The sequence below is a fragment of the Camelina sativa genome, chromosome 5 (assembly GCF_030686135.1).
Source record: "Camelina sativa cultivar CO46 ecotype springtype chromosome 5, ASM3068613v1".
NCBI classification, from domain to species: Eukaryota; Viridiplantae; Streptophyta; class Magnoliopsida; order Brassicales; family Brassicaceae; genus Camelina; species Camelina sativa.
The window spans coordinates 8,697,881-8,718,810 of NC_141884.1; the positions used below are offsets into that span (position 1 = coordinate 8,697,881).

General features: G+C 37.1%; 3 protein-coding genes, 1 non-coding gene and 1 pseudogene across 6 annotated transcripts; 4 read left to right on the forward strand and 1 right to left on the reverse strand.

The window, feature by feature from the left end:
* Positions 1–2,428: 2,428 nt before the first annotated feature.
* On the reverse strand, positions 2,429–4,330 carry LOC104786261 (exopolygalacturonase-like). The gene is made up of 2 exons (XM_010511621.3): positions 3,559–4,330; positions 2,429–3,133 (listed from the first exon to the last, which is right to left on the reverse strand). Exons 1-2 carry the CDS (start codon positions 4,266–4,268, stop codon positions 2,644–2,646), a joined length of 1,200 nt encoding a protein of 399 aa, XP_010509923.1. The 5' UTR covers positions 4,269–4,330; the 3' UTR covers positions 2,429–2,643.
* A 2,934-nt stretch (positions 4,331–7,264) lies between these two features.
* On the forward strand, positions 7,265–11,048 carry LOC104786263 (3-ketoacyl-CoA thiolase 2, peroxisomal). Of its 3 annotated transcripts, none has more exons than XM_087449646.1 (15): positions 7,265–7,419; positions 7,498–7,729; positions 8,122–8,198; positions 8,312–8,396; positions 8,481–8,607; positions 8,697–8,795; positions 8,879–8,946; positions 9,038–9,145; positions 9,236–9,313; positions 9,398–9,530; positions 9,623–9,719; positions 9,868–9,991; positions 10,093–10,201; positions 10,488–10,571; positions 10,664–11,048. In XM_087449646.1, exons 2-15 carry the CDS (start codon positions 7,640–7,642, stop codon positions 10,771–10,773), a joined length of 1,389 nt encoding a protein of 462 aa, XP_087305772.1. In that variant the 5' UTR covers positions 7,265–7,419; positions 7,498–7,639; the 3' UTR covers positions 10,774–11,048. The 3 variants fall into 3 exon arrangements, with proteins under 3 accessions (XP_087305772.1, XP_087305773.1, XP_010509924.2); XM_087449647.1 differs by having other exon boundaries at positions 7,265–7,405; XM_010511622.3 differs by lacking the exon at positions 7,265–7,419 and having other exon boundaries at positions 7,472–7,729.
* A 5,047-nt stretch (positions 11,049–16,095) lies between these two features.
* TRNAM-CAU (transfer RNA methionine (anticodon CAU)) lies at positions 16,096–16,180 on the forward strand. The gene is given in 2 exon segments: positions 16,096–16,133; positions 16,145–16,180. It is a non-coding gene; the product is annotated as a tRNA-Met (tRNA).
* A 386-nt stretch (positions 16,181–16,566) lies between these two features.
* LOC104786264 (protein RALF-like 18 pseudogene) lies at positions 16,567–17,324 on the forward strand (annotated as a pseudogene).
* Positions 17,325–18,859: 1,535 nt separating this feature from the next.
* Positions 18,860–20,878, forward strand: LOC104786265 (vesicle-associated membrane protein 722). The gene is made up of 5 exons (XM_010511624.2): positions 18,860–19,366; positions 19,793–19,934; positions 20,034–20,154; positions 20,293–20,355; positions 20,477–20,878. The coding sequence occupies exons 1-5, from the start codon at positions 19,177–19,179 to the stop codon at positions 20,624–20,626; spliced, it is 666 nt and encodes a 221-aa protein (XP_010509926.1). The 5' UTR covers positions 18,860–19,176; the 3' UTR covers positions 20,627–20,878.
* The last annotated feature ends 52 nt before the right edge of the window (positions 20,879–20,930 follow it).

The window sequence follows — 20,930 nt, forward strand, 5'->3', positions numbered from 1 at the left end:
TCAATTGTTTAAGAAGGTTGTTCAAAAAAAAAAAAAAAAACTAAATATACAATTAATGGATAATATCTAAAATCAAATCCTTATAATTCAAATCGTTTTGTTTTGTTTTGTTTTTTTTATATATCAATGATATGTACTAAACAACCAATTAATCAAAATCATGTCATTTACTTTTAAATGTACAATTTGCAACATTCTTGAATCCAATATAATGAGTGAAGCTTACTAAGTACTAACTTTTACAAGATTACCACAGAGATACCGAACAAGAGCAATCAAGCAAGCTCTGTTCTGAAGAGATTATAGTGAATCGTGGATCTGATTAGGTATATAATATAAGTGTAAAATTTTAGTCCCATCAGATCCAAGAGTCAAAAGAACACACTGCACTTGGAACATAAGAGAGCACGTTAGGCAAATTACTATATGGTTCGACAATTTTCCCGAGATCCACTTCTCTGAAGTATCCCTTTTCTCCAATGATGTAAGCTTTGTAGCGACTAGGTGCGTTCGTTGCATCTAGATATCGATCAAAAACCACGACGCGGCTCTTATGCTCGTCGATAAGGAAAGTACCATCATATAGTGGTTTCATATCAACAACCTTCCCACAGGACAAGCTGTCACCAATTGATCTGCAGGTCAATTGGTGGCAACTTGTCCTGTGGGAAGGTTGTTAAAGGGTGGGGACAAGGGTTCGAGGAACGCCTGGCGCACCAATAACCTACTAGTGGATTAGGATATCCACAGTGATGGGTTAGGATCGATGCCCTGCAGGGCCAGCTTACGGTCCGTTGGGACGGCTAGCAGTGGGCTAGTAGGGTCCACGAACGGTCCGTTGGGGCAGCTAGCGGTGGGCTAGTGGGGTCCGCGGGACGGGTTGTCACATAAAAACCATCCTAACCCCTCATTGGGCAAATAGAACTATTCATCCAAATCCAGGTCAATTGGTGGCAACTTGTCCTGTGGGAAGGTTGTTAAAGAGTGGGGACCATGGTTCGAGGAACGCCTGGCGCACCAATAACCTACTGGTGGATTAGGATATCCACAGTGATGGGTTAGGATCGATGCCCTGCAGGGCCAGCTTACGGTCCGTTAGGAGGGCTAGCAGGGTCCACGGACGGTCCGTTGGGGCAGCTAGCGGTGGGCTAGTGGGGTCCGCGGGACGGGTTGTCACACATTAAAACTTGAAAATATCCTATATTATGAGACAAAAATACTTCTCTAAACATACTATATTATGAAACGGAGGGAGTATTTTTTTTTGTAAACCACTATAAACAAGATAGACTGAAAAAAGCCTACACCAAAGTTCGAAAATCACGGTATAACCAGGAATACTAGTAATACAATTTATAAACTCCAAACGAATTAGAAAAAGAAAGAAAAAAAACTCATCAATCTTGTAAAAATGTGAGGAATAGTATAACAATAAAAAGGTCAAAGGTAACAGTGGGCTGCATAAACAATGACTTTATTTATCTATATTAATATTTTTGAAGTATATTTTGGTTTAATCCCTTTCAGTTTTACTTATTTATTTTTTATTTTACAACATTAACCCCTAAAACAATTCCATAAATAACATTGCAGAAGAATTCAAATACTAAACTTTCTTAAACTGGCCAACATTTCTCACATTTATTGCCATAAAAATCTTAACAATATCTATATATTCCGATTTTCCAAAAACAACTCTACCCATTAAAGTTTTAACCCATTAAATCTTCAAAACTATTTTTATGAATATTAGAATTTCTCAAATTTAAATGATACACAACAGATTTTCCATAACAAATGTTTACAATATCCATAATTGTATTAACATTAATAAATTTTCTAAATCGAAAATCCAATTATAAAATGTCACATTAAATATGTTGAAAGCCCCTCATATAATTTGGTTTAGTTTTTATTTTTGAGGAATTACCAAAAAAAATAAAATTCTATTAATTATCATAAACTACATATATTGATATGGAAAATTATAAACTATAAAAATATGCTAATTTGGTAAAACAATTAACATAATTAAACTTGATAAAAAAAAAACTTATTTTGATTTTTTTTTACGCGAAAACTTATTTTGATTTTGGTGAGATGGTTTGGCATTAATCCCATATAGGGAGTTAAGTGGAATTGTTTTTTTTAAACACTTTTAGATGTTTACCATGAGATAAATGTATTACTAGACTATACATATACCACACAAGTTAAAACCTTGAAAACACTACAAAAATTATATACTTAAATTTTATTATTGTTTGATTTGAAATTTGAAATCAAATACCTGTAATTTTTTTTTTAAATTAATAAAACAATAATAAAATAACAAATAAGTATAATATAAGTTTTAAAATTTTTAAAATTAAAAATATTATCCTGCGGTGTACCGTGGGTTAAATCCTAGTAAATATAATTGTAGAAATGAATAAAAAGGTCGACCGAGATCTATATTAGGACCAACTCTTTTTTATCTTTTCCTACATATGATGCGTTTATATACCGTAGCAAACCATTCACATCCCAAAATTTATTTGGATGTTTAAGTAGGTTTTTAGTAGCTTCCAGTATTGCATCGAAACAAAACCTATAGTCCTAAAAAAATATAAAACATCCAATAACCAATGTTCGAATAAAAGATCAAATCAGGCAATTTCCCGGTACAATTGTGCCACGAATGGAACCACCAACGTTCTGACACAAAGCCGTGACTAGACCGTCGCTTCCAACGTACTTCAAGTTGATGTTTGAGAGCTCAACGCCTTGACAAGGAAACGCTCTACTACATTGCATATTCAAAGCCTCTTTGGTCGTCGAAGTTCCCCAAATTTGGTTGTACTTCACATTTTTGATCTGAACATGAGACGCATACTTTCCAGAACTGTCGCATAGTCCGTTTGGACAATACTGCTGATCAATGATGATAGGGTTTCCAACATTGATCATTTGGATATTCTCGTACAAGAAATTCGAAACCGAGATCTCCGAGACCGACTTAGCCCATGTTTTGATGCGTAAACCGTCGGTTGTGCCGATGAAAACCGAGTCTCTGACGGTTAAGCCCTGCACGTTTTTCTCCTCTTTGTATCTCCCGAGGCTCCCAACACTAATCCCGTGCCCTGGTCCGCACCTGTTTTTGGAAGATATCAAATATTGGATTAACGTTAGGAAAAAAAAAAGTTTCAAGAATATTATCATATTTTATAGTTTACGTAAGTAATAAAATGTCATTTATCTAACGAGTTTGTCTTTTGTTATTTTTGTAGTTAGTGAAGTTTATATTATGAGGCTTAGATTGATTAAGGTTGCATATGGTTGCACTTATTGATTTTTTGTAAAAGAAATATATAAATAAACAAATGACTAACAAAGAAGAAAAGTTTGAAAAAAATCTTGCACTAATTAAATAGCTAGGGAAACAAATAAACTAATTATTAAAAAATAATCTTAGAAAGAAAATAAAATCAAAATCAAAATCTTCATCTATATCTCTTTCGTTAATTTCAATGTAAAAATGTTTCAGCTAGTGAGAGATTGGGTTAGAGTTTCAGTTACCTGACACGAGAGATATCCAAATTGGTGGTTCCATCAAGGATTGCGATACAATCGTCACCGGTTCCAATAGTGACGTCGCGGATATGCATATTGCTAGATCTCCCGATCTTGATTCCGTCGGTGTTAGGGCTATCTCCAGGAGCAGTGATGGTAACGCCTGAAATGTTAAAATCACTGACACCGTATAGGTTGAAATGTCCCATTTTGCTGTTGATGGATCTTATGCCGTCAATCCTCGAGTGAGTAACGAAGGCAAAACCAATGTTCATAGCTAGTGGACGACAATTACTGTTCTTGTTACAATCATTGAGTGGCCAAGAATAAGACCCTTGGCCGTCAAGTAACCCGCCGCCAGTGACGGTGAGGCTATCGACGTACTCGAAAAGTATCCATTCTTCTTGGTTGATGAAGTTAGGATTCTGAGGAGCTAATAATGTTCCTTTGACCAAAAAAGTAATAGAGTTTTTGCAAGGACCAGCGAACGTTACTTGACGGAGATAGAATACTCCGGGAGCAATATAGACCGTTGATCTCCCGCTACTCCACTGGCAAGCGTCGTTCCACGCCTTTGTAAACGCCAAACTATTGTCTCTTTTGCCGTCGGCGTAAGCACCGTAGTTTCTGACGTCAAAGACTTTTTCTTGGTTCATCGAAGCGGCGAGGACGAAGAAGAGAGACAACACAAAAAGAGTCAGAAACCTAGACGCCATTTTCTCTTCTTTGGCTTTTTTTTTTGTGGGATGAAGGGAAGAGAAAGCGATTAGGCTTCTTATTTATACATAGGGTTACAAAGATAAGAATATATGTATTTATTTATTCAACAAAAATGGGAAACTCAATCTTTACTCTAATTAATCCACATGGAAAGTACTTTATTAAAAAGAATATGCAAGGATCCTTTTAAGATGGAATAAGATTAATTTTTCATTGTTTTAGGAGAATTAAGTAGAGAAATAAATGTAGGATTCTTTCTTTCCATCTACCACTTGATTTTCATATCGGCTTGAATTTAAAGACCTCAGTTGGAATATGATGACTGTTAGTTATAGTATAATTTAAATTATGACATTTTGCCACATTACATCATAGTCTACAGTTACACGTGGTGTTTTAACGATTTACTAGATTATGACCTGCGGTACACCGCAGAGTAATTTTTTTTTTGTTAATTTATTTTTTTAATACTAATTTTGTTAATATATTTTTTTTGTTAATTGTAGTATTTAGTATATAATCCGTGGTATACCGCACAATAATTTTTGTTTAATACAATTTTAATTAAATCAGTTTGATTCGACATTTTTGATATTGGTGTTATTAAAATAGTAAGATGAAGATTTAACCCGTATTGAGATATCATATTAATGATAGTTTATTTTTTAGTATTATCAGTTCAATCCTGTAATGTCATATAACCCGTCATGTTATTTTGAAAATTTAATATGTTTAAATGTTAATAATTTTAAACTTTTTTATTAAGTTTAGATATATCAGTTATAAATTATAAACTTCTTAAAGTTTTATAATTTATTATATACAAAAAATTTACTATATATGTATGTTGAATACAAAATTTTTATATTAATTGAGTAATATATGTTTGTTTTAAAAAAAATTCAAATCATAACATATGCACGAAAAATATTTTTTTTTATTAACTTTATGTATTATATGATGATTCACTACATTTAAAATTTAAAATCAAAAAGTGATGATAGAAGAATAATTTTTTTTTAATCTGAAATAAATTTTCTAAATATCTATATTAATTAAAGAATATTATATATATAAATATTTAAAATATTTTAATTGTGTTTGGTTATAAGGATAGTAGAGAGAGCTAAACTTGTTTGGATATGAATATAAGCATTAAATGACATTAAATGTAAAAACTTTTCAAAAAATATTTTTAGGCAAAAACTGCTGCAAAAATACTAGTATAGATTTTAAATTAAGTGTTGGATTGCACATAGAAAATAAATATATACTTTAAATGTGTATGTATTATTAAAAATTCAATATGGCAGAATAAGATAAGAAAGTATATATACTGTATGTCCCAATTGAAAGAAGATGGGATTTTTTTTTTTAATCTAATCTAACTTGAGTTGGGACAAAAAAAAAATATGATGTAATGTGGCAAAATGTCATAATATATAAAGTTAAAAATAAGTTAAAAACATATATGATTTAAAATTAGTTAATCTATTTTCTTTACTATTGTAAGTTGACCAAGACAATTAACTTTTTTATTAACTTTTCTAGTGTGTTTGTATAGATTCTCTTGCCAACACAACTTTTATTAGATAAAAAGAAAGATAAAATTGAGAAAAAAAATTGTTAAGATATTGTTTTAAATAATTAATTAGAAAACTTGATAGATGTTTAAGATAAAATAATCCCTTATCTGCTAAAAAATAATGACGTCTTAATCATATGTAAGAACTAAGAACCAATATCTAAGTTGACAAATGGCAACTAGATGTACGAACGCCAAGTTTTAAGTCACAACCACTAGACAAGCACAATGCATGTAACGCTCACTTACGCTTTTGTTTGTCGTTGTTCAAAGTAAATCTCTCCATTGTCATTTTAAGTGACCCTCCTAAGTCGTAACGAGATTGTGTTAGAGATCATTTCTCGTCACACACATAGCAAAACTACAAATCCCAACATCACATGTTCAATATAGTTTGATCAAATTTTTTTAGTGTAAAAAACTTATCAAAAACTAATTCAACTGAGTATAGAAAGAGCCTTAATCTCTTCTGTTATGTGCAGGTTGATTTTTATCATTTCGTATTCATTACTGTGCCATTCTGCCATCATTGGCGGCACTTTAATTATATATTTCATACAGAAGCAAATTCTATATCCACCGTGCTTGTTTTCTCATCTTTGATGGTTGTTAGATAAAAAATAGAATTGTGAACAATACGTTGATACCTTTCGGTGTTAAAACAACGTGATCATGGGTGGAGAAGTTAGATAACGACGCAATGTTGGTCGTTTGATATGGCGATACGGCTATCGTTTACGGAGATTGTTGATTGGCTCTTGGGTCATCGTCAGCTGCATTGCAACCCAAGCGATGAAACTAAACCCACTTCACGAATTAAATGAAAGCTGTAAGATTGAAGGATGGCTTTTGTCGATTATTATAATTTTTTTTGTAAATGAGTACGTAAAATATATCGATTGGGGTCATCATTGTTGTTAGAAAATGCTGAGATCGAGTGTATAATCTAAAACTATAACTCTTATAAAATTCATATCATCTAGGGTTTGATTAGTTTTCTCCTAACCACAAAAAAAAAACTATGTTTGATGAAGTAAAACAAAAAAACAAGAAAAGGAGATTGTGAACTTAACCATATCACATTTCCACTTAAGCTTTGCGTTGGAGAAAACGAAGAAAAAAATAAATTAAAACGGAAAATGGCGATCAAGAATCAAGAGGGTTGTTTAATATTCAATTAAAACTTTAAGGAGTAAATATAAATTATCAGAAAGAGTTGGGGGGTGGCCATGATAAATAGTAAGAAGGTTAAGATCTAGAAGAAGAAGAAGAAGATTGAAATGTAAACACGGCACGCAGTTCAAGGCCCCAGGACGGGGCGGGGGCAAACGTCACGCCTAATCTTATCTTCTTCTTTCTCTCATCAGCTTATCTCTATCTATCATCATCAATTATTATTTCGCATATATTATTATGATTAACAATCACCAAACCACAATTTTTGTTATCAAAGACGACATTAATAAAGATCTTTAAGGCGAAGGCTAAATTTTATAAAAATTACTAGAACTTGTGTCACTGTAAAAAAAGAAAATGATAAGAATTAGTGTACAAATTATAATGTTGGTCCTCTAAAGCAAATAAAAATAAATTAAGGAAAAATATTTATTGCTTAATTTGGTTATTATTACTTTTTACAGGAACGAGCAAAGCGGTGAGAGCCATCTTCCTTATATATAATGATCATACCAGTGTAGTTTTCGTGTACAACAACAACAACAACAACACATCCATTTCTGAGAAAACAGATCGTAGATTTTATATCCATCGGAGGAAAAAAAAATGGAGAAAGCAATCGAGAGACAACGGGTTCTTCTTGAACATCTCCGTCCTTGTTCTTCTTCTTCTCACAGTTTCGAGGCTTCTCTCTCCGTAAGCTCTCTCTCTCTCTCGATTTCTCGCGATCTCTTGGTTTTGTCCTTTCTCTTTTGTTTGTAGTCGTCTAGGGGATTCCGGATCGTTCTTGATCTGGACTCTTTGTATTGGATTTCGGATTCTCTTTTTTAATTTTTGGTACTGAGTTATAATTTGATTCGATGTATACCTCTGAGCTGAAATGATTAAAGCTTCAGCTCGATTGAGATTGAATTTGTAAGACTTGGATTTGGATTGGTTGGTTTTGTTGATTGATATGCATGTTCGATCGGGTTGATATTATCCAGTGTTCTGTTAAAAAGTTTGCAAATTCCAATGATGTCTTGAATAAAAGTCAAAATCTTAAACGTATCATCTTTGTGACGTGTTCCTTTACAATTTCTGATCAGGCTTCTGCTTGCTTGGCTGGGGACAGTGCTGCTTATCAGAGGACCTCTCTCTATGGTGATGATGTTGTCATTGTCGCGTAAGAAGTCCTATCTCTTATCCCTTTTGCCTTTTGCTCTTTTGGGTTTTTTCAACAGCTTGTGAAGAAGACTTCTTGTTATTAAAATGTTCACGCTTTTTGATCCATTGCAGGGCACATAGGACTCCACTATGCAAGGCCAAACGTGGCAACTTCAAGGATACGTATCCGGATGATTTGCTTGCACCTGTTTTGAGGGTCTGTCTGCTATCTTCTTCTATTTTGTTGTTTCTTCTTATTTACTTTCTACTTCTGTTTATTTCTTGTTCTTCCGTGGCATAGGCATTGATAGAGAAGACAAATATAAACCCAAGTGAAGTAGGTGACATTGTGGTGGGTACTGTTTTGGCACCTGGATCTCAGAGAGCCAGTGAATGCAGGATGTCTGCCTTCTATGCTGGTTTCCCTGGTATGCTTCTTCTTCTATGTACCATACTGTGATTGAGAAAATCTTTGTTTCTAGTTGCTTTATACTCATCCTGTTCTGGCCTTTGACAGAAACCGTGGCCGTCAGAACTGTGAATAGACAGTGCTCTTCTGGGCTTCAGGCTGTTGCTGATGTAGCCGCTGCCATTAAAGCTGGATTTTATGACATCGGTTAGTGAATAACGACTTTGATTACACCGTTTTCCTCTCTCTTTTTAACATAGAGAACTGAGCTGACGATATATTGGATGCAGGTATCGGGGCTGGTTTGGAGTCCATGACTACCAATCCAATGGCATGGGAAGGTTCAGTCAACCCAGCGGTACTGTCTCTTAAATTCTCTCTTCTCTGGAGTCTTTGACTGGCTCTGTTTAAGTTTATGGCGCCTTATATAACATATTATGCTATTGCAGGTGAAGCAGTTTGTACAAGCACAGAATTGTCTTCTTCCTATGGGTGTGACTTCAGAAAATGTAGCTCAACGCTTTGGTGTCACTAGGCAGGAGCAAGATCAAGCTGCTGTAAGCCAACTGAACTTTTTTCAGTGTGTTATTAATTTAATAACCTGTAACTTTGATCTCCTGATGCTAAGTACCGAGTCATATTGCTAGGTTGACTCGCACAGAAAGGCAGCTGCAGCTACTGCTGCTGGTAAATTCAAGGATGAGATCATTCCTGTTAAGACCAAGGTATTTTCCAGATCCTGGTGCATTCGTCACGGAACTTCATTTGTGTTCTAAAATTAGTCAATAACTTGCCTTTTATATTTTCAGCTTGTTGACCCAAAGACTGGTGATGAGAAACCTATTACTGTTTCTGTTGATGATGGAATCCGAGCAAGCACAACCCTTGCTACTCTTGGAAAGCTGAAGCCAGTGTTTAAGAAGGATGGCACCACAACTGCTGGTACTTCCGGAATAAATTGTTTCATTTCTAAGAACCCAGTTTCGTTGATCAGAAATATGAATCCATTGCTTCATTTATTCTGTCTCAAACAGGAAATTCCAGCCAAGTAAGTGATGGTGCAGGAGCCGTTCTCCTTATGAAGAGAAGTGTTGCAATGCAAAAAGGACTTCCCGTTCTTGGTGTCTTCAGGTAGGTTCCTGATAAATTTTATAGTGGTAGAAGTCTCAAAACCGAATGCTGCAGATCCTTGTGAATTTTCTTTGACATATATGCGTAGAAGCTGTATTTCTAGTCATTCTGGCTTTTCCTAAGTAGGACACTATTGGACACCTTGTAGGACATTTGCCGCAGTTGGTGTTGACCCAGCAATCATGGGTATTGGTCCAGCAGTTGCCATTCCTGCTGCAGTTAAGGCGGCTGGTTTAGAACTAGATGACATCGACTTGTTTGAGATCAACGAGGTAAATAGCAAACGCTTCCACGATCTTCTTTCTACATGTTTCTTCTCGCACAATCTGATAATAACCGTGTGGGTTTGAACTTTGAATCCTTGTGTGTTCAGGCATTTGCATCTCAGTTTGTTTATTGCCGTAACAAATTGGGACTTGACGCAGAGAAAATCAATGTCAATGGAGGCGCACTGGCCATAGGACATCCTTTGGGCGCTACAGGTATAATTTGATAAGACTGTAAAACTGTTATTATTTTTCCACTTCACCAAACAATAGAGACTGATTAATGAGAGAGACTCTCAACCAAACCTTAGGAAATCCACAGCAGAGAGATATATCTCATCACTAACGGCTCTATAACCAACTCACAACAGCTGTAATTTGCTGCAGTCGGCCCTAGGCTAGATAGAGTAGACCTGTAGCTCCATTGTTTATTAATCCCTCCATTGTGTCCATATGACTATAAAACGCTCATAAAGCCTAATGCTTGTTATTTTTTTTGCAGGAGCACGTTGTGTTGCTACTTTGTTGCACGAAATGAAACGCCGTGGAAAAGACTGCCGTTTTGGTGTAGTGTCAATGTGCATTGGTATGGTTCTTACTTGAATTATTTTTATCTTGAATCTAGAGTCTGAATATGATTTTTGGGGATTTTGGCTGATTGGGTAAAAATTCTGGCAGGGACGGGAATGGGTGCAGCGGCTGTGTTTGAGAGAGGAGATGGAGTTGATGAGCTTCGCAACGCAAGGAAAGTGGAAGCACAAGGCCTTTTGTCCAAGGATGCTCGCTAAAGATGACGATGTAGCAAAAACCTATTCACTCTCCGCATATTTGATCTCATCCTCGCTCTTCTGGTCCTCATTTCCCTTTCTTCATCAGATATTATTATAGTTTTGAATAAAGCACACAACAAATGTTTGCCTGAGAGTCTTGTGTTCTTCTTGACCAGGTCATGTGTTTTTTAGTATTTTTTTTCTACGTGAAGGGGGATATAATCTTTAAATCTTTATAGTATGTATTAAGAATATTGGTCTTCTTCTTGAATATCAGTTGTTGCTTCTAGAAATTATAGAATTTTTGGGCTGTCAACTGTAAACAGAGAGAGATGCGACTGAAAGTTTTACTCTTTTATTATAATCTCAAACCTAGTTTACATGAGGGAGCTACAATGTCTTATATAGTGACATAGAGAACAATCTAGAATATTGGTGACTCATGTATACAGCTGTAGTCTTAGCTAGTCATCATCCTTATCAGTGAGAGCATCGTAACGATTATGTAGGAGATCTTTTGCAGGTACAGTCTTTGTCTTCATATGATGATGTTGACTGGATTGTAGATATGGGCCTTCGACTTGCTGGACTGGTTGTTGGACCTGTTTGTGGCCCAAACTACATGATTCACCTTCATTCCCCCTCAAACTCGTGGTGGGTGAAGCACCAACACCGAGTTTGTCTCTGAGACCTTCGAACTCTCGTTTTGGAAGAGATTTTGTCAGGATGTCAGCTATCTGAAACTGTGCTGGAATGTGTTGTGTTTCAATGTGTCCTAGCGCCACTTGCTCTCGTATGTAGTGGTAATCAGTATCAAAGTGTTTGGAGCGTTTATGCAAAGCAGGATTAGCACTTAGGTAGACTGCAGAGAGATTATCACACCTGAGCACAGTAGGATATTGTTGGGAGACTCCTAGATCACGAAGCAGAAAGGAAATCCAAGTTATTTCTTGAGCAGTGGCTGTAAGAGCTGTATATTCTGCTTCAGTTGATGAGTTGGAGACTGTTTCTTGTCGTCTGGCTGACCAACTGATGAGATTGGGACCAAGAAAGATACAAAAACCTGTGGTGGATCGTCGAGTCTTCTTGCAGCCTGCGTGGTCGCTGTCACAAAAAGCTGATAACGATAAGTTGGAGCTTTTTCGAAGATACAGTCCCATGTGCAGAGTCCCTTTGATGTATCGTAATATCCTTTTGAGCAGTCCAAAGTCTGAAACAGTTGGTTCATGCATTCTTTGACACACGAAGTTCACCGCAAATTGAATATCAGGCCTGGTGATGGTGAGGTATTGAAGCTTCCCTGCAAGGCTTCTGAAGTAAGTTGGCTCCGAGAATAGTTCTGGATTTAGTTTATCCAGATTCTGTGGAAGCGGACTGGGCATCGAATTGCAATTTGTCATAGCAGCTTGATGTAAAATCTCTTTAGCATAAGCTGTCTGATGAAGAAAGAATCCCGTGGAGCACTTCTGAATGTCAACACCAAGGAAATAGCTAGGTTCACCAAGGTCTTTCATGGAGAACCGTTTGTTCAGGGACACGAGGAGAGCTTGTAGCAGATCAGAATCGTTCCCTGTAAGCAGCATATCATCAACATACATTAGAAGAACTAGAGATTTACCATTCTTGTGATATGTGAATAATGAAGGATCAGATTTGCTGCAGGTGAAGCCAAATTCTATCAAATACTTGCTGAAAGTATCGAACCAGGCTCTGGGAGCTTGTTTCAGACCATAAAGGGCTTTGGTGAGTCTACAAACGTGAGATGGTCGCTGTGAATCAACAAAACCAGGAGGTTGTAGCATAAAAACTGGTTCCTGCAACTCGCCATGTAAAAACGCATTAGAGACATCTAGCTGTTTGATTTCCCAGTTTCTTGATGTTGCTATATCAAGGACCATCCGTATTGTTGCAGTTCTGACAACAGGACTGAAAGTTTCGAGATAATCCAGCCCCTCTTCTTGATAAAAACCCTTAGCCACTAGACGAGCTTTTAGTTTGTCTACTGATCCGTCTGGTTTGAGTTTTGTTTTAAAGACCCACTTGCATCCCAAGACATTCATATCCTCTGTAGGTTCCACAAGATCCCAAGTGTGCAGCATGTGAATTATACTAATTTCATCATGAGCTGCATCATTCCACCCTGGATGTTGTAGGGCAGTAAAGATATCTTTAGGTTCTTCAGGAACAAACCGTGAAGTGAGGAGCACATATCTGGGATTTGGCTTATGGATGCCATCTTTAGCTCGAGTAGTCATCGGATGACTGTTGTTCACCTGATCCTCTGCAATTTGATCTGCGTGATTATGATCCTCTGCAATTTGGTCTTCGTGATTATTTTCAATAGCAGAGTTGTCAGTCTCGATACTTGAGGAAGTGTCAGCCTCAGAATCACTAGGAGACTGTGTGTTTTCTTGATCAGAATCACTAGGAGGCTGTGTGTTTTCTTGATCAGTTACTGCAACAGGAACACTCTCAAGAGTTTTTTCTTGACTGGAAGTAACTGGTGGTGCTGAAGCAATCTCTGTTGCAGAAGATAGCGGCTCCTGATGCACTGAAGCAGCTTGCCAAGCCTTAAGAAGAGGAGTCTGATACAATGGGATTAAGGACTTGTACTGATGCTGAAAAGGGAAGCAATCTTCATCAAAGACAAGACAACATGACGTGAAATGTAAACTTTCCCAGTAGGTGGATAGAGACATCTATAACCTTTGTATTGCGTATGGTAGCCAAGGAAAACACACTGTAAAGATCTCGGATCAAATTTATGAGTGGCCATAGGACGAAGGCAAGGGTAACAGGCAGACCCGAACACTCTTAACATCGAATAAGTTGGCTTTTGCTTGAAAAGAACTTCATATGGGCTGAGATTTTTCAGAGTTGTGGTAGGGAGCAAGTTGGTGATGAAGCTTGCTGTGAAGAAGGCTTCAACCCAGTGATGAAGAGGAGTATGACTATGGAACAGCATTGTCAAGCCAAGCTCCACAATATGTCTGTGTTTCCTTTCTGCAACCCCATTTTGTTGAGGGGTGTAAGGACAAGAAATTCTGTGTATAATTCCATTTTCACACAAATGTTGTTTCAGACTGTTGCTTGTAAACTCCCCTCCTCCATCACTCTGAAACACTTTGATCTTAGACTTGAATTGATTCTCAACTTGTTTCTGAAATATTTTGAATACTGAAAGGAACTCAGACTTTGTACGCATGGGATAGAACCAGGTGAATCTAGAGAAATCATCCACAAAGACAGCATAATATTTAAAACCCTAGTTGGATACAACAGGAGAAGGCCCCCAAAGGTCACAATGTATCCTATCAAGAGGACATAACACTTTAGAATCTGAAGAAAAAAATTGAAGTCTACTGTTCTTCCCCATCTGGCAAGGTTCACAAATGGAGGTGGTGCTGCTCTTATTTAGACTGATTTCCTTGCTGTTCTTTAGCTGTTGGAGAACTTGTGAGTTTGAGTGCCCAAGTCTATGATGCCAAGTATCTTCTGAAGCTGCACATTGTCGATTAGAAAAGAGAGCAACAAATTCTTGGTTCTCCAACATATAGAAGCCACTACTTCGAGGACCCTTTGCCACCACCTTCTGAGTGGGTATATCAACAACACAGACTTTATTAGCATCAAACCAAACACCACACGGTAGATCATCACACAGTTTCGAGACTGAAACAAGAGATTTTTTCATTTCCGGACAGACTAAAACATTGTTTAGAGATATTTTACCTGCCGAAGATGAGATGGTGGTGGATCCAACATGTGTTATAGGAAGGTAGGTGCCATCTCCAACCATAACCGTGTCATTACCAGTGTAAGTGGTTGCAGATTGGAGATTAGTTGCAGAAGGAGTGACATGTGCGGTAGCACCAGAGTCTGTGACCCAGTCACTACCATCAGAAACTTGCAGCGAGGAAAACACCTGAGCAATATCAGGGCGCTGGTAGTTCTCATCGAATCTGTTCCAACAGTCAGACGCAATATGACCAACACGTCCACAAATCTGACAGATAGGACGCTCTCCGGAAGCTCGAGGATTAGATTGATGTTAGGGGAAACCTCTGCCCCTGGAAGAGTATCCACCACGCCCTCTGTTTTGGCCTGAAGACCTTCCTCTGCCACGGTGACCTCCACGAGATTGATTCCCATAACCAGTGTGTTGAGCTGGAAAGGCAAGATGAGGCGTAATGGACTCAGGAGCATTGTACGATCGAAGCTTGGTGTCAAAATTTTCAACTTCAGCAACAACATCACCAAAGCTTGGAGGAGAGGCCTTGCTTAAAGAGCTTTGAACCACAGTCGTGATTAGGTCATAATCACGACCTAAACCATTCAGAAAGCCAAAAATCTTTAAGGACTCATCAATAGGTTTCCCAATGGAACTTAGAGCATCACAAATAGCTATGAACTCTCGACAGTAAGCCGCAAATGTCAAGTCTTTTTTCTCTAGAACCCACAAACTACGGCGAAGAGTAAACTCTCTAGCTATGCTACTCTTGTTAAAGTTCTCAGCTAACGACATCCAGATGTCTCTAGAGGTAGAGAGATTGTGAACATACCCGAGTACCTCTTCTGACAGAGTTCCAAAGAGCCACGAACGGATGAACTGGTCTGTGAAGAACCAGGATTCATACTGCAGATTAGGGATTTCAGTGACGGTATCTCCAGTTGTTGACGAGATGGTACACGGAGGAGCTGTGACAGCACCATTGATGAACCCAATGAGTTTTTGACATGATAGAAGAGACTCAAACTGAGTTTTCCAAAGAAGATAGTTTGAGTTGTTGAGCTTGATAGTGACAGTACTGGTAACATGAATGTTATCAGGAAAAGGATATGCAGTAGCCATTGAAACACCTGTGAAGGTTTTACAATAGCTCTGATACTATGTAAACAGAGAGAGATGCGACTGAAAGTTTTACTCTTTTATTATAATCTCAAACCTAGTTTACATGAGGGAGCTACAATGTCTTATATAGTGACATAGAGAACAATCTAGAATATTGGTGACTCATGTATACAGCTGTAGTCTTAGCTAGTCATCATCCTTATCAGTGAGAGCATCGTAACGGTTATGTAGGAGAGCTTTTGCAGGTACAGTCTTTGTCTTCATATGATGATGTTGACTGGATTGTAGATATGGACCTTCGACTTGCTGGACTGGTTGTTGGACCTGTTTGTGGCCCAAACTACATGATTCACCTTCATCAACAACTTTTTTGATTTCAATGGATTATGTCAAACCTTAACAAAATCAGGAGTTCCGAGTTCCGACTTTTGTTGGTGTTTGATTCTTTCGGTATATTGAAGGTAAAACGATAAATCTAAATAGCAAATGGGGTGGTGGCGCAGTTGGCTAGCGCGTAGGTCTCATAGCTACTGAGTGATCCTGAGGTCGAGAGTTCGAGCCTCACTCACCCCATTAATTTTTTCCCCTTTTCTCTATAACATTACATACAGTCGTACCTTCAATTTAAGAGTTAAGAGAGACAATAAACAGCAGTAAGTTCTCATGTCACCATAATAGAAAAATCTTCACAAATCATCAATATCATTTGTTAATTTAAATTAATCATGTTTCAGTGCACCCCCTCGATTTTGTTATACATGTACTGGTATACTTAATTAATACAGTCCTCTTAGTTTTTTCTTTCTTTCTTTCTAATCATCATCAATACTATGGAAATCATTATTGAGTTTTTGACCAATAAAGTATATATGCGCATTGACTATGGAGCGAAGCAAGTCCAATGAATCATTTATATGCTGTAGGTTCATCTTTTATGGCACTGTATTCATTTCTTACTTACAAGGTAATTTTGATTTTCTTTTTCGAGTAAGAATCTGGTCAAATATTCGATGAACCTACAAAAAGTTGAAACTATTATAAAAATGTAGATTAACCAAGTGTTTATAATCACAAACCACTGAATCGTAAACAAATAAATAATTACTCTCTTCAAAATCTCGATGATGAATTACATGAAGCTATTGATCATCGTCGTGATCATCTCGTCGGCTTTGTCTCCAGCGTTGGTGGTGGGATCTCGCCCGGTGAAATGTGATAATTGCGTTGACGGTGGAAAAGAAAGGATCATGAAGATCATGAGAGCAGGTTTGGATATGATGATGAGCCATAGGATTCTTCGAGCGTCGAGATATATAAACTACGATGCATTGAAGCACAACAGACCAGCTAGAGCAAATGGTAAACCTGATCAACCTGATAACAGATACAAGCGAGGTTGCACTGCCGCTACAGGATGCTACCGTTTTACCGATTAAACATAAAACCCCTCTCTCACTCTTTGTTCTTCATTCTCAATTCTCATTGTTTTGCTTAGCAAAAAAAAAATTCTCATTGTTTTAATTTTTGTTTCTCTTTGGTTTCACTTCGATGTCTTTTATTTATTTTTAATTTAGTTTTTTCATTCACATTCACAATTCCCATTATTATTTTACAATATATGTAAGCCTTCAGGGGCATGAGAAGAGTATGAGACTCACATCTCCTAGAGAGTTGGAATAAACCTCATTAAGTGTTTTTACGGTCATATTCAAACAAATTGTTCAAATACCTTATGGTAATATACTATGTGATGTGCATATATAAGAAATTGGCAAATTTAAAAAGAAAAATAAAAACAGATGTACACCTGGAGAACGTAAAGGACTTTTTTTTTTATAATAAAAATGATTTAGTCGTGTTATAATAAATATGAAAAATTACTTCAAAAGTTCGAGCTGTATATATGGATGTACATGCTAAAATTCCGGTATATTAGTCAACCAAAAACAATAAATTTGTATAAATAGGAGTGGACATGGGATGCATGTATAGAGATTATCATTTAATTATGACTGACATTTCAAACTTTCTCACAACTTTGAAAATATCGACTTCATCTCCTTAAAGTACTTGAGAAATCCAAATATACAAAATTTTGTATAAAATTTCTAAAAATTGTTGTCTAAACCCAAATTCCATATGATGAAGTTGTGATATTATGACCTTTTTAAAATGATTAGTTTTAAATCTTTGACATACACTACTATTTTAGATAATATGGGAACTACTACATCCCAATTATTCAAAGGTCAAAGTTCAAACTTAGCTTATCCAATACTAAATTCAAATATTATACGTTGAAACTTGGAACTATCAAAATACCATTACACCAACTAGCCCCTGAGACGGATCCGGATATCCGGTGTTTTTGGAGGTATCCGGATCCGGATCCGTATCCGGCGGATATGGAGTTCTGTCATCCGAATCCGGCTCCGGCCACCTCGGATATCCGGGTTTCGAATATCCGTCCAAAAATCCGGATATTCGCGGATATCCGGATCCGGCCTTCTTTTTTTGTTTTTCTTTGTTCAATTCCCCAGAAAAAAGAAATCCAGATCTCTCATACGTTTAGATCGGAGCTGAACCAATGTTATGCTTAACGGAGTCATCATTGCCTAAGACAGAATAATTAAACGGCGTCTTCACCGGCAAAACGGAATCAGAGAACGACACTGTCACCGCCAAAAATGGAATCGTAGGAGGGCGTAACAATAACGACGGCGGTGGAACGGCCGGCCATCGAAGTCCCCCCAACTTTTTTCCATCTTCGATCTTCACGGCCGTAGTCGTTATTAACGGCCAAAAGAAAACAAAAGAAAATAAAATTAAGAAAGAACGGCGGCTTGAGGATTTGTGGACGTGAAGATGTGTTTAGCTGGCTAAACCCTAATATCCAGAAAAGAATAAGTGGACTGGGCTTTAAAATAATAGGCCTAAAATATAAGTATTTATACAGCCCAATTACTATATATAGATGTAAGATATGCATAAACCGGATATCCGGTTTTAAAAATTTTAATATCCGGATCCGGCCGGATTCACTATTTTACTATCCGAATCCGGATCCGGTCTACCCGGATATCCGGTTTTCGAAGCGGATAGAGACGGATACCGGATCGGATAGCGGATCCCGGATATTAGGTCTCAGAGCTAACACCAACAATTACCAACTTTAAAGAAACCCCACGAGTTGATTATAATTTTCAAAAATTTCTATTATGTCCTTCCTTTTCCTGTAATTTACCTTTTTAGTCCTTATAAATTCAAGGGTTTTGATTTTTGATATTTTTCTTGTTCAATTACGTTTTACGCTTTTCTTTTTTTCTCACCGTCTTCCCTTTTTATTCTCTCTCTCTCTCTCTCTCTCTCTCTCTCTCTCTCTCTCTCTCCACTTAGTCCTCGAATCTCTACGCGTTTCAGCGTTAAGTCTTCTAGATCTCCGTCTAAGCTTCTTCGTTCTGCTCGCACGCCGTTATAAAATCTCCGAGATCGTCTCCGTACAATCGAATCGGATTCGCCTCGTTTTTATTTTTATCTTAAGGGGAGATTTTTTTTAAAAAAAGAAAAAAATGGCGCAGCAATCGTTGATCTACAGTTTCGTGGCTCGAGGTACGGTAATCCTCGTTGAGTTCACAGATTTCAAAGGCAATTTCACATCCATCGCTGCTCAGTGCCTTCAGAAGCTTCCTTCTTCCAACAACAAGTTTACCTACAACTGCGATGGTCATACCTTCAATTACCTCGTCGAAAATGGATTCAGTAAGTCTATTTATCTCTCGATCTATCTCCGTTACTTGTTTTCCGATTTGTCTAGTTTTGGGTGGAGTAGTGCGATTTATTTCATTGTTTGGATTTTTTTCCTAATTGAGCATAGTTCTTATGTTTGGTATGGCGTTGTGATAATTTATTGATGTTAGATCTAGTCTGTCATGTGTTTGGTGGATCTGTTAGTGAGTAATTGCAATACTTGTTCTGGATCTATGATTTGATTTCATGGTGTATTTGGCTGTTTCAATTATCTTTTGGGATTTATGAGGATGTAATTTGTGTGTATTGGTGTATTCCTTGTGTAACTCTGTTTTACTATATACATGGTTGGGTTTTGGGTGATGTTGATGATGGATATGTACTCTTTTAGTATACTGTGAACACTCTTACAAGTGATAATGGTTTTGTTTTGTGCAGCCTATTGTGTGGTTGCAGTTGATTCTGCTGGGAGGCAGATTCCTATGGCTTTCTTGGAACGAGTTAAGGAGGATTTTAACAAGAGATATGGTGGTGGAAAGGCTGCTACTGCTCAAGCTAACAGCTTGAATAAAGAATTTGGGTACTTATTATTTTATTTCTCCTTGATTGGTATTTGAGAAGTTTTTATATTAATCATGGGGCATTAGTCATTTACTACTTTTTGTTGGCTGCTTTAAAGGTCGAAACTGAAAGAGCACATGCAGTATTGTATGGATCATCCTGATGAGATTAGCAAGCTTGCTAAGGTGAAAGCTCAAGTTTCTGAAGTTAAAGGTGTCATGATGGAAAACATTGAGAAGGTTTGATTCTCTGACCCTTGTTCTTTTGCCGGAATTATTTTATGTTCTAACTGTACATGGGAATGTCGGATTCGATGTTGTAAAGACATGTTTATGCTGTTAAACCGTTTATGCATTGTGGAACTCAATCATTTGCAGGTTCTTGACCGTGGTGAGAAAATTGAGCTTTTGGTGGACAAAACCGAAAACCTTCGCTCACAGGTTAGTCCTCTTAGGCCAATGGTCCCAAGTTCCATACAAACATGCTTGAGTTGCAGCTCTCTCTCACTGTTGTTATTATCTTGGGTTTCAAACTTATAATTGAACTCTGAAACTGTTACAGGCGCAAGATTTCAGAACACAAGGAACTCAAATGAGAAGAAAGATGTGGTTTCAGAACATGAAGATAAAACTGATTGTTCTTGCAATCATCATTGCCTTGATTCTCATCATCGTCCTCTCGGTTTGCGGGGGATTCAACTGTGGCAAATAAGTCTGGAGCTTCTCTTACCAGGGTTATCTACCACCTTTTGTGCTTCCAATTGTGCTTCCAAGATCTCTGAGAACATCGTCCTCATTCAGTTCTTTGTGCTGCTTTCTTTTTTTGTGGTTTCTAAATTCTCGTGCAATGTTTCTTCTTATTAGATTGTACTTCTTGAAATTGGTTTTGTATAGGCCATATATACATATATGTATGAATATTCGTTAAAATTTGCAATATTGCCCTTGTTGGTACTGACACTAATTCTTGCGAACCAATATTTGGACCAGATTTTGGTAATTAGTAAATCTCATAC

Coding starts and splice junctions, on each gene's coding strand:
- LOC104786261 (XM_010511621.3), bottom strand. CDS start 4,268: ATGGCGTCTAGGTTTCTGACTCTTTTTGTGTTGTCTCTCTTCTTCGTC. Junction 3,134..3,558: donor TTGGATATCTCTCGTGTCAG/GTAACTGAAACT, acceptor TTCCAAAAACAG/GTGCGGACCAGGGCACGGGA.
- LOC104786263 (XM_087449646.1), top strand. CDS start 7,640: ATGGAGAAAGCAATCGAGAGACAACGGGTTCTTCTTGAACATCTCCGT. Junction 8,199..8,311: donor GATGATGTTGTCATTGTCGC/GTAAGAAGTCCT, acceptor GATCCATTGCAG/GGCACATAGGACTCCACTAT. Junction 10,202..10,487: donor ACATCCTTTGGGCGCTACAG/GTATAATTTGAT, acceptor TTTTTTTTGCAG/GAGCACGTTGTGTTGCTACT.
- LOC104786265 (XM_010511624.2), top strand. CDS start 19,177: ATGGCGCAGCAATCGTTGATCTACAGTTTCGTGGCTCGAGGTACGGTA. Junction 19,367..19,792: donor CCTCGTCGAAAATGGATTCA/GTAAGTCTATTT, acceptor TGTTTTGTGCAG/CCTATTGTGTGGTTGCAGTT. Junction 20,155..20,292: donor TGATGGAAAACATTGAGAAG/GTTTGATTCTCT, acceptor AATCATTTGCAG/GTTCTTGACCGTGGTGAGAA.